This window comes from Diaphorina citri, unplaced genomic scaffold, assembly GCF_000475195.1.
Source record: "Diaphorina citri unplaced genomic scaffold, Diaci psyllid genome assembly version 1.1 scaffold1369, whole genome shotgun sequence".
Classification (NCBI taxonomy): domain Eukaryota; kingdom Metazoa; phylum Arthropoda; class Insecta; order Hemiptera; family Psyllidae; genus Diaphorina; species Diaphorina citri.
Window position 1 is genome coordinate 48,302 of NW_007378795.1, and position 11,709 is coordinate 60,010.

The following is an 11,709-nucleotide window of genomic DNA, read 5'->3' on the forward strand; positions in this document are numbered from 1 at the left end:
CGATGAGCACGTAAGCTAAAAGAGAGGGGAGAGCTGGAGGAATAGGGAACTTTTGATGATCCATCAACTTTTTTAATAGACTTGATGTAGTTGATCGTCTCGAAATTAAAGAGTGAAGGAGAACAGTATTGGAGAAAGCCAGCCGGTCTGAGAACGAACGTCATAACGGAAGTAGGAAGATAAAGTCCACCCGGGGCGGGAATGGAACCCTAATGGTGCTTATAAGGCAGAAACGCTACCTTCCAAGCTAACTAGGCTGTTGAGAATCTTTTCTAATTTACACCTTGTGCGTACACGGAAAGGCCCGTTTCCATCTGTCGTGAGTTTCACAAGATTTTTTTTTTTTTTTTTAATGTCCTGTAGGCAATATGAGTGAGGATGAAGAGGAGGAGGAGGAGGAGAAGCTTGTAGTTCCATTGAGCAAAGACATTACATTTAGACATGGATCCAAAGCAGTGACAGGATTAGCAGTAGACCCTGCTGGAGCTAGATTAGCCTCTGGAGCAGTAGACTATGAAGTCAAGTTCTGGGATTTTGCTGGTATGGATAGTAGTTTCCATAGCTTTAGATCTCTCTATCCTTGTGGTAATAACCCTATCAAGGGTATTGAATACACGATTTTTTTTCTGAATGACACAAAATGTCCTTGTAGGCAATGTAATTTAAATGAGAGTGTTCCCACTTACACACGACACGATTTTTTGGAACGAGCCTTAAGGTCATCACTACTAGCTATTAAGCGCATGAAAATCGCATCAGACAATGACAATTTTTAATGAGTTCTCGAATTCAATAATCGTTAGGTAATTAGGTATAGACTGTTTTATTTTCTACCTGTACATCCTGTTTGAGCTGTTCAATTTCCTGACCCATGCCCTCTCTCACTTTCTGCCAGCTTAGCTTCTCCGCTTCGTATTCTTCATCTATGAGGATGGTTTGGTCTTTGATATTGTATCAGGAATGTCTCAAGCCAAGATATTTGATAGAGATGGGATTGAGATTTTAGAATGTGTGAAGGGAGACCAATACATTGCTGATTTGGCTCGCACCAAAGGTCACACATCACCACTAACATCTGGTATGTGGCATCCTTACTTGAGACAAGAATTTATGACAACTTCTGAGGATAGTTCTTGTCGGCTGTGGGATGTAGGTAAAGGATCTCAGCACAAGAGTATCATGAAGTGTAAAACAAAGAATGGATTAAAAACAGTTCCTACAACTTGTTCTTACAGTAGAGATGGGAACTTGATAGCCTGTGGATGTATGGATGGATCTATTCAAATGTGGGATCATAGAAAGATGTTTGTGAACACAACTAAACTGCTGAGAGCAGTAGAGATGGTAACTTGATAGCCTGTGGATGTATGGATGGATCTATTCAAATGTGGGATCATAGAAAGATGTTTGTGAACACAACTAAACTGCTGAGAGATGCTCATCAAAATGGATCTGAAATATCTAGTCTGCAGTTTTCTTACCATGGAAATATGCTATGTTCCCGAGCATGTGATGACACATTAAAGCTGTGGGATCTCAGAAACTTCAAGAAACCTGTCCATGTCGCTGGGAATTTGTTTTCAAGATATGGTTCTACATCCTGTACATTCAGTCCTAATGACTCCATGGTTATGACAGGAGAATCTATTAACAAAGGTGAAACTGATGGCAAGCTTCACATCTTCAAGACAGCTACATTTGAAAAAGTCCAAGAACTCAGCATTCCCAACTCCCATATTGGTGCATTCAAAGTACTATCGTCGCTCCGCTGCGGAGCGACGCTGGCTTGTAGATATTTATGTGAGTAGACATAGACATTCTGTTTACAAGGATTTTTTAGCCTGCATAATTCTAATTCGAATCCACTTCTCTATGGATTTAGGCAAGTTTAGAGTTTTACACCTCCGCTTTTAACATCTTTGTAAAGAAACCAGTTTTAACTAACATCATAACAATTCGTCTCTTACTTGGACTCGTAAGTTGTCTATGGAAGCGGCTTGTATTTCACTGTCGTCAATCTGATGTCGCGTGCATTTGATCAGTTGCAGTTTCTCCTGATTTATCCTCTTCACTTGATTGCTCCATATTTCTTCAGACAGCAATGGAAGAGCCCCAACAAATCTCTTGTTCAAATAGAGGATCAAACTTTTCAATTGTCTGGAAAAAAATAAATTAAAAATAATTGGAGATGATGAAGTAGCAACTAGCTATCTATTTGAATACTTATTACTTACCATCAATATAGTAATAAAAGTCAGTCGTGTTAGTCAAAAATTTAAATAGATAAAAATAGATAGCCTAGCCTCCTCACATTAACCTTAAGCTGCCTGAGTAGTGCCGGGAAAAGCAGCACGCGACTACATATGGTCGCCCACCCTGATACAAACCGCGCGCTACGTTGATTAACTTAAGAGATCCATGGAAAACTGGTGCATTTAAGCTGCTCTACTGGCTCATTTACTTCATTAAAAAAAAAAGTACCTCGGCACCCCTTTCGCATTACTTCAAGGCACTTACGAGTATGTACTTTGAAATTAATTTTAATAACCTGATTTTATCATTGTAAATTTGTTTCTGCAGTGACAGCTCCGCTCGTAGACTTTCCACATAGTCTTGTAATTCCTGAACTGTTTTCTGAGCAATCTCTAGATCACGTTGAACTGACTGGAGCGTGTCTTGATTCTTGATCTCATTGACGTGAAGCGAGTGAATCTCTTGAGTCAGCCTCCCTGGAAAAAGGGTGACATTAATAACAAGAGAAGTATTAATACCTCGAATAAAGGTTTCAATCTATAAGAATTCGACATGGTATATAGGAAAGTATCCGAACTTTGCGGACTTCAAATCTCCGAGTGGAGTCGTTAGGGGGTAATGCTTAATATTTATACACTAAGTAGGTAATGTGTGTATTTATTACGAAACCTTGATATTTAATACAACCATTTTCAGACTTGGAAGGTAAAATACAAGGTTAGATAATCGGAAGTAACACCCGTACCTGGCAAGCCTGAGCTCCTCTCGCAGTATAGTGTTCATTCCGTATATCCGAACTTTGGGGACTTCAAATCTCCGAGTGGAGTCTTTAGGGGGTAATCCTTAATATTTATACACTAAGTAGGTAATGTGTGTATTACGAAACGATATTTAATACAAACATTTGGAAGGTAAAATACAAGGTTAGATAATCGGAAGTAACACCCGTACCTGGCAAGCCTGAGCTCCTCTCGCAGTATAGTGTTCATTCCTTGCAAGGCGAACACCTGTGCCTGCAATCTCATGGCCGGATGGTACCATCCGTTCACATGTCTCGAGTCCAGAGCCTCCAGCAATCTCTCCAAACACGTAGACTCGATGCGTATCAGGCTATTGGACTCGGTTTCCTTGATACTGTCCAGGATTTCATGCATGCCTTTGCGCAGAGCTTCGTTTTCTTCAATAACGTCCTTGAGTTTGTTCTCCAAGATGTGAGCCTCTTCGTCTGCCACGCTGGAGTAGGGTTTGATGGCTTTGTCATTGTGTTCTGTTCCTTGATACTGTCCAGGATTTCATGCATGCCTTTGCGCAGAGCTTCGTTTTCTTCGATAACGTCTTTGAGTTTGTTCTCCAAGATGTGAGCCTCTTCGTCCGCCACGCTGGAGTAGGGTTTGATGGCTTTGTCATTGTGTTCTGGGTATTCTTCGAATGAACCTTGCGTGGGTTTCTCTTTCATGAGCAGGTTGATTTTCTTGAGCAGTTCGTGACGCTGGAAATTTGTGGAGAAGGAAGAAGATGTTCACCTTTCTTAGCTTAATAATAGGTAGAGAATTTTTTTAACTTTTCTTTATATACTCTATTGGGAAGTAGGTATTTCACATTTTGTCCATATTACGTGGAGTACGTCCATATTGTGGTAGCTAGAGAAAAAGTCATAAGGATGAATAACACGGGCCCTTTAAAAGGACTATGCCTCTTTGAATCTAGAAAACCAAAGCCATGGTAATTTGGTAATGCATTCTGTATTCTGTTGTAACTGTAGGTAATAGGTTCCATCCCCCAAAGAAAACTGATAATATACAGGGTGTCGAAAAGGATGAATAACACGGTCCCTTTAAAAGGACTATGCCTCTTTGAATCTAGAAAACCAAAGCCACGGTAATTTGGTAATGCATTCTGTATTCTGTTGTAACTGTAGGTAATAGGTTCCATCCCCCAAAGAAAACTGATAATATACAGGGTGTCTCGCTATACTTATCTAAGAAACAATACAAAACGTGAATTTTTATCGGCCTCTTACCCCCCCTTCTTCTATCAACCCACCTCAACTTTGTCACCTACCTCAACTTTGAAGTCGACAATCAGATTCTCCTGAGTTTCCAGTTGTTTCTTCAACAGGTTCAACTCCTTCTGTTCTTGCCGCTGCCGGGATATGATCCCGTCTACCCTCACTACAGTGTCCTGACTAATGCCCAGTTGTTTCCGAAGCTCGAGATTCTCCAACTCGATTTGATTAGCCTCGTCTCCTAGCTCGTTACCAGCTTGAATGAGCTCTTCAATTCGGAGCTCGCGAGCCTCTTTCAACTTTTTCAGCTCTTTGATTTGCTGCACAGCCTCTTCCAGACCGTAGGTGCCGCTTTCGTACTCGCGAAGTTGAATAATCATCTCCGCTGTCTAAAAAAGAACAAAATATTATTTGTATAGGTATTTTACATGCCTGAAAAATATTAATATAATATTATACCGTTACGTTGAGTCGGATAAAGACAAATAAAAGTCCCATATTATTAGATAAAAATGTAATAAAAGCACATGTTCCAGTTTTGTCAAGGAGCTCAAGTAAGTCAAGTAGCCATGAGTTTTGTAATCGCGCCTTTTTTGAAAAGTGTTTTGAATTTTCAACACGAGCTGCGCTAGTATCGTTTATTTTTGTAAACAAACCAGAGCGCGGCAAAATTCAAACATTTTTGGAACTGAAAATTTGTAAAAAAGAAACTTTTGGTTCCATTCTTCGTTTTGGAAATTCATTGCATTTAATAATAATTCATTGAGTGTGTAGTGTAATTTTCTAGTGATTTTAATAATAAAAAAAAGGAGACAACTTGATCATTGATCATACATGAAGTAAGTACCTACCTATTACATTTTCAAAATAGCTCTCCCTCGGGTGATGAGATTTGGAAAAGGATAAAAGGAGGTGTTTTACAAGCAACTTGAAACTTAATGAGATTATTACCATTTCAATTATTTGTATATTTTACATGCCTGAAAAATATTAATATAATATTATACCGTTACGTTGAGTCGGATAAAGACAAATAAAAGTCCCATTAGATAAAAATGTAAACAAAATAAAAGCACATGTTCCAGTTTTGTCAAGGAGCTCAAGTAGCCATGAGTTTTGTAATCGCGCCTTTTTTGAAAAGTGTTTTGAATTTTCAACACGAGCTGCGCTAGTATCATTTATTTTTGTAAACAAACCAGAGCGCGGCAAAATTCAAATATTTTTGAAATTGAAAATTTGAACCTTATTGAGTGTGTAGAGTAATTTTCTAGTGATTTTAATAATAAAAAAAGGAGACAACTTGATCATTGATCATACATGAAGTAAGTACCTACCTATTACATTTTCAAAATAACTCTCCCTCGGGTGATGAGATTTGGAAAAGGATAAAAGGAGGTGTTTTACAAGCAACTTGAAACTTAATGAGATTATTACCATTTCAATGGACTATTGTTGAACCACAAATAAAATCCAAACACTCTGTGTAAGAGAAATAGTGGTAGCCTTATACAGTTATGCTGAGTTCAGAACTTCTGTTTTTGATGCACATTTCAGCTATGGAAGCTTTAGCAGATTATTTGAGCAGTAGTGACGAGGAAGAAGAAACCAACGTATCCCCAGCAGACAAATTGAAAGAGCTAGACATTAAGGATCAACCAAAAGATGAAAAAACTGTCAAGATATATGGACCTCCAAAACCTGAGAGACTTATGAAACAAGGAGCCAATGATGTCAAAAATGAAAGTACAAATACAAAACCTCTAATGTTAGAAACCTTGGAGAGTAGAAATGATGAACCTCCTATCAACATCAACACTACTGGAGAAAATAAAAATAATCCTGAAGGACCCATGTCTAAATCAGAAAATATAAAGAATGAAATAAAAGATTCAAGCAAGGAAAGTGATGAGAGTGAAGAAAGCTCTGGAGATTCATCATCAAGTTCAGATGAGGAAGATGATGACATTATTGGACCTCCTATTCCTACAAGTTTAGACACCAAAGATGATCTGATAGGTCCTCCCATTCCTGACATAGGCCCACCCTCTGGACTTGAGAACGACTCAGGGTTGGTTGGTCCACCAATACCTTCTAATTTATCTAATCCAAATGACAATACTAAACAGAGTACAAAAACTCAAGAAGATGATGATATGAGTGAGGATGAAGAGGAGGAGGAGGAGGAGAAGCTTGTAGTTCCATTGAGCAAAGACATTACATTTAGACATGGATCCAAAGCAGTGACAGGATTAGCAGTAGACCCTGCTGGAGCTAGATTAGCCTCTGGAGCAGTAGACTATGAAGTCAAGTTCTGGGATTTTGCTGGTATGGATAGTAGTTTCCATAGCTTTAGATCTCTCTATCCTTGTGGTAATAACCCTATCAAGGGCATTGAATACTCTAGTACAGGAGATTCTGTTCTCATTGTATCTGGAATGTCTCAAGCCAAGATATTTGATAGAGATGGGATTGAGATTTTGGAATGTGTGAAGGGAGACCAATACATTGCTGATTTGGCTCGCACCAAAGGTCACACATCACCACTAACATCTGGTATCTGGCATCCTTACTTGAGACAAGAATTCTTGACCACTTCTGAGGATAGTTCCTGTCGACTGTGGGATGTTGGCAAGGGCTCTCAACATACATTGTATCTGGAATGTCTCAAGCCAAGATATTTGATAGAGATGGGATTGAGATTTTGGAATGTGTGAAGGGAGACCAATACATTGCTGATTTGGCTCGCACGAAAGGTCACACATCACCACTAACATCTGGTATGTGGCATCCTTACTTGAGACAAGAATTCTTGACCACTTCTGAGGATAGTTCCTGTCGACTGTGGGATGTTGGCAAGGGCTCTCAACATAAGAGTATCATGAAGTGTAAAACAAAGAATGGATTGAAAACAGTTCCCACAACTTGTTCTTATAGTAGAGATCCCTCCAAAACCCGAGAGACTTATGAAACAAGAAGCCAATGATGTCAAAAATGAAAGTACAAATACAAAACCTCTAATGTTAGAAACCTTGGAGAGTAGAAATGATGAACCTCCTATCAACATCAACACTACTGGAGAAAATAAAAATAATCCTGAAGGACCCATGTCTAAATCAGAAAATATAAAGAATGAAATAAAAGATTCAAGCAAGGAAAGTGGTGAGAGTGAAGAAAGCTCTGGAGATTCATCATCAAGTTCAGATGAGGAAGATGATGACATTATTGGACCTCCTATTCCTACAAGTTTAGACACCAAAGATGATCTGATAGGTCCTCCCATTCCTGACATAGGCCCACCCTCTGGACTTGAGAACGACTCAGGGTTGGTTGGTCCACCAATACCTTCTAATTTATCTAATCCAAATGACAATACTAAACAGAGTACAAAAACTCAAGAAGATGATGAGGATGATGATATGAGTGAGGATGAAGAGGAGGAGGAGAAGCTTGTAGTTCCATTGAGCAAAGACATTACATTTAGACATGGATCCAAAGCAGTGACAGGATTAGCAGTAGACCCTGCTGGAGCTAGATTAGCCTCTGGAGCAGTAGACTATGAAGTCAAGTTCTGGGATTTTGCTGGTATGGATAGTAGTTTCCATAGCTTTAGATCTCTCTATCCTTGTGGTAATAACCCTATCAAGGGTATTGAATACTCTAGTACAGGAGATGCTGTTCTTATTGTATCAGGAATGTCTCAAGCCAAGATATTTGATAGAGATGGGATTGAGATTTTGGAATGTGTGAAGGGAGACCAATACATTGCTGATTTGGCTCGCACCAAAGGTCACACATCACCACTAACATCTGGTATGTGGCATCCTTACTTGAGACAAGAATTTATGACAACTTCTGAGGATAGTTCTTGTCGGCTGTGGGATGTAGGTAAAGGATCTCAGCACAAGAGTATCATGAAGTGTAAAACAAAGAATGGATTGAAAACAGTTCCCACAACTTGTTCTTATAGTAGAGATGGTAACTTGATAGCCTGTGGATGTATGGATGGATCTATTCAAATGTGGGATCACAGAAAGATGTTTGTGAACACAACTAAACTACTGAGAGATGCTCATCAAAATGGATCTGAAATATCTAGTCTGCAGTTTTCTTACCATGGAAACATGCTATGTTCCCGAGCATGTGATGACACATTGAAGCTGTGGGATCTTAGAAACTTCAAGAAACCTGTCCATGTTGCTGGGAATTTGTTTTCTAGATATGGTTCTACATCCTGTACATTCAGTCCTAATGACTCCATGGTTATGACAGGAGAATCTATTAACAAAGGTGAAACTGATGGCAAGCTTCACATCTTCAAGACAGCTACATTTGAAAAAGTCCAAGAACTCAGCATTCCCAACTCCCATATCATCAAAACAATATGGCATCCTAGACTGAATCAAATATTCATTGGCTGTGGGGATGGTTCTGTCAAAATTTTCTTTGATGAAGACAAAAGTGCAAGGGGTGCTAAACTATTTATTGGTAAGAAGAAAACTAAGAAAAGACAAATGGATGTTATCTCTGCTGCTTCACAACCAATCATTACACCTCATTCCCTACCATTGTTCAGACAAGAGAAACCCAAACCTCTACATAAGAAACTGGAGAAGGAACGTCAGGATCCTGTCAAGTCACATAGACCTGATCTCCCTATCAAGTCAGGTCAGGGTGGTAGAGTGGCTGCATCAGGTAGCACCCTCAGCTCCTATGTTATCAGGAATCTAGGTCTTAGTAAGCGAGTAGAAGATGATCAAGATCCTAGGGAGGCAATCTTGAGGTATGCTAAGGATGCAGCTGAGAATCCATACTGGATTACCCCAGCTTATAAGAAGACTCAACCTAATGCTATCTTTAAGAAAGAAGAAGATTCAGACGAAGAGGGGGAAAGCAAAAAACCAAGATTAGTTTAAAGTCAAAATATTCTCACGCCTGGGGCTACCTAGCAACTATTAATTAGGACTTAGTACATCTAAATATTATTATTAAATATTTAGTTAGTGTAAATTAAATAGTTAGTGATCCATTTGTCATAGTTTCCATAGAAACAATACTTTCATTACTAGTATAGCTCCGCTATACTGTAGTAATATAAAGTAAAAAGTGATGTTTGTCATTCAAAAATACACAGATGGACCAGTAATAATAGAAAGTAAAAAAGTAAAACCTGTAAAATAAATTGTAAAATTGAATTTGCAAATTTCGAAATAAATTTTCTTTTTTTCTTTCAAGATAAAACAGTGATAATGTAGATAAAACAGTGATTCTGTAGATAAAACAGTGAAAGAGAATATGTAGTAATAAAAGATGGTCTCTCCAAGTTTCATTGTAGCCACTACCTACCTCTTCAGCTTTCCTCCTAGCATCTTCTTCCGCCTCAATAACTCTCTTCTGTAGAGAACCAATCTCTTGTTGGGCCTCTTCTAACTTCTGCTTCAATTCAGAAGATTCCGTGATCTTTGTCTTGGAAAACACACTAAAACAAGATTATAAGATTAATTGTTTTATTGAATTTATCCTAGGGGTACAACTACATTAATTCAAGGACGATTCTCTGATTATGCATAACACAGGTAGCGATTTAGTTTCACGGTAACCAGTAAAGGGGGGAGCTAAACAAATTCTTTTACCTGTTCCCCTTTGAACTTGAGAATTTCAGCCAGAATACTGATCAGGTGTTTGAGATGTCCCGGGTCATTTTCATATTGAATTTATGATAATGTATAATGTAATAATCTTGCACGTTCGTAACTTTTCTCGTGGAAAAATTAGATAGAAAAATGTTGAATTATCTATCAATCGAAAAAACTAAATCAGAAAATTCCCCCCAGCTGGGATTCATTGAATTTATGATAATGTATAATGTAATAATCTTGCTCGTTCGTAATTTTTCTCGTGGAAAAATTAGATAGAAAAATGTTGAATTATCTATCAATCGAAAAAACTAAATCAGAAAATTCCCCCCAGCTGGGATTCGAACTCAACATCTCAGATTCATAAGCCAGTGCTCTGAACGACTTGGCGACAAAATCGGGTTGTCCTATCCTAAAACGTTCTTAGTTCTTACTTGTCTTTGCGTTCCAAAAGGGCAGTGGTTTCGTTCAAATCTTGCGTGGCTTGTAGCAGTTGATTCTGAAGCTGTTCTATCTGCAGTTCTCGTTTCTTGAGGAGAGCATTAAGCAGTTCCGAGTGCTCCTGTTGTGTTTCCTCCGGTACTTTTATGTTTGGGTAGCTGTCCACGTTGCCAAACTGCTGAAGTTTCTGTTTGAGTTCTTCGATTTTCTCGTTTTTCGTGTCGATTTTTTCCTTGAAATAAATATGTGAAGAAATCCCTTGGAATAATGCATTTTCTCAAGAAGTAAATAACATCTGTCTTCGAACTTCAGCACTGGCGTAATTAAATCCCATCCCTGCAGCTGGGGACCCCGATATACGTAACAAAAGTATATACGTAACAGGACTGTCCTTATACTTTATTTATTTATTTTGACAGAAAATTCGTCTGAAATGCCCACCCCGGTACTACAGTCCTTATGCTAAAACTGCTGCTTTGTAACTTTGTACCTAACTATTCAATAATCATAAGAGAGATTTGTGAGAAGATCCTTCTTTTGTACACTCACCTTCCACAATTGAACTCTGGAATCCAGAGCCTTTGCCAATTCTTCCAGTTCTTGATCCCTCTTGGTTTTATCATCTATCAAATCTTCCACTTGATTGCGAAGACCTTGCATTTGTTTTCCCAGCTCCTCGATTTTCTCTAGAATACAATTAATTTTTTCATTTATGCACATCAGAATCTTACCAAACCCTGTTTTATCTCTTCAACGCCTGGATTTCATTTTATCCGAATTTTTGGCATTGAAAATATGGATGGATTAAGATGATGGCTATTGACTATTTCATGGAAACATTCATTTTCCCCTGAGGGAGCCCACTTTCCAATGGCATGAAGAAAAAGCTCTTATCGTCCCGAAGCGAAGTATAAGAGTCCTTTAGAATAGCCTGGCCCATATGGATAGATTAAGATTATGACTATTTCATGGAAACATCCATTTTCTTCTGAGGGAGCCCACTTTCCAATGGCATGAAGAAAAAGCTCTTATCGTCCCGAAGCGAAGTATAAGAGTCCTTTAGAATAGCCTGGCCCGAAGAGGGAAGGAAAACAGGATAAGATAATTAATAAATACACAGTACACATATTATATGAATGAAGATTTTTCACAAGAGGCTGACACTTTCGTCAAAAAACTCACCGCCTGTCTCTCGGCATCACGTAATTTGTTGAGCACATTCTGGTACTCCACTTTGGACACAGATTCGGCATACTTCTCGGCCAACTTGGTCTGGAACTTCTGGAACGACTTCTCGCTTTCCACCATCACTGCCAACTTTTTCTCGAACTGCTGACACTTTTCTTCCAGCTGTCGAATCTGGTTGGATGGAATGTG

General features: G+C 38.7%; 4 protein-coding genes and 1 long non-coding RNA gene across 5 annotated transcripts in view; 3 read left to right on the plus strand and 2 right to left on the minus strand.

Annotated features, from left to right (window-relative positions):
- Positions 1–960: 960 nt before the first annotated feature.
- Positions 961–1,335, plus strand: LOC108253198 (WD repeat-containing protein 70-like; the record flags this gene model as incomplete). Its single annotated transcript, XM_017446723.2, has 1 exon — positions 961–1,335. A coding segment is annotated over exon 1 (375 nt), but the record flags the coding sequence as incomplete, so codon positions are not given.
- Positions 1,336–1,339: 4 nt separating this feature from the next.
- Positions 1,340–1,808, plus strand: LOC113470061 (gastrulation defective protein 1 homolog). The gene has a single exon (XM_026828213.1). The coding sequence runs from the start codon at positions 1,368–1,370 to the stop codon at positions 1,806–1,808; it is 441 nt and encodes a 146-aa protein (XP_026684014.1). The 5' UTR covers positions 1,340–1,367.
- A 215-nt stretch (positions 1,809–2,023) lies between these two features.
- LOC113470065 lies at positions 2,024–2,722 on the minus strand. Its single transcript, XR_003393263.1, has 2 exons — positions 2,549–2,722; positions 2,024–2,157 (listed from the first exon to the last, which is right to left on the minus strand). It is a non-coding gene; the product is annotated as an uncharacterized LOC113470065 (long non-coding RNA).
- Positions 2,723–2,764: 42 nt separating this feature from the next.
- The window catches only part of LOC113470062 (centrosomal protein of 290 kDa-like), a 10,393-nt gene continuing 1,448 nt past the window's right edge, over positions 2,765–11,709 (minus strand). The window contains exons 4-11 of the mRNA XM_026828214.1: positions 11,515–11,691; positions 10,882–11,016; positions 10,326–10,564; positions 9,602–9,734; positions 4,315–4,647; positions 3,535–3,742; positions 3,205–3,478; positions 2,765–2,771 (exon numbers count right to left, since the gene is read on the minus strand). Coding sequence (XP_026684015.1) covers positions 2,765–2,771; positions 3,205–3,478; positions 3,535–3,742; positions 4,315–4,647; positions 9,602–9,734; positions 10,326–10,564; positions 10,882–11,016; positions 11,515–11,691 — 1,506 coding nt within the window. The remainder of the gene's footprint in view (positions 2,772–3,204; positions 3,479–3,534; positions 3,743–4,314; positions 4,648–9,601; positions 9,735–10,325; positions 10,565–10,881; positions 11,017–11,514; positions 11,692–11,709) is intronic.
- Positions 5,394–9,221, plus strand: LOC103515548 (gastrulation defective protein 1 homolog). Its single transcript, XM_008480483.3, has 2 exons — positions 5,394–6,340; positions 7,595–9,221. Exons 1-2 carry the CDS (start codon positions 5,773–5,775, stop codon positions 9,169–9,171), a joined length of 2,145 nt encoding a protein of 714 aa, XP_008478705.2. The 5' UTR covers positions 5,394–5,772; the 3' UTR covers positions 9,172–9,221.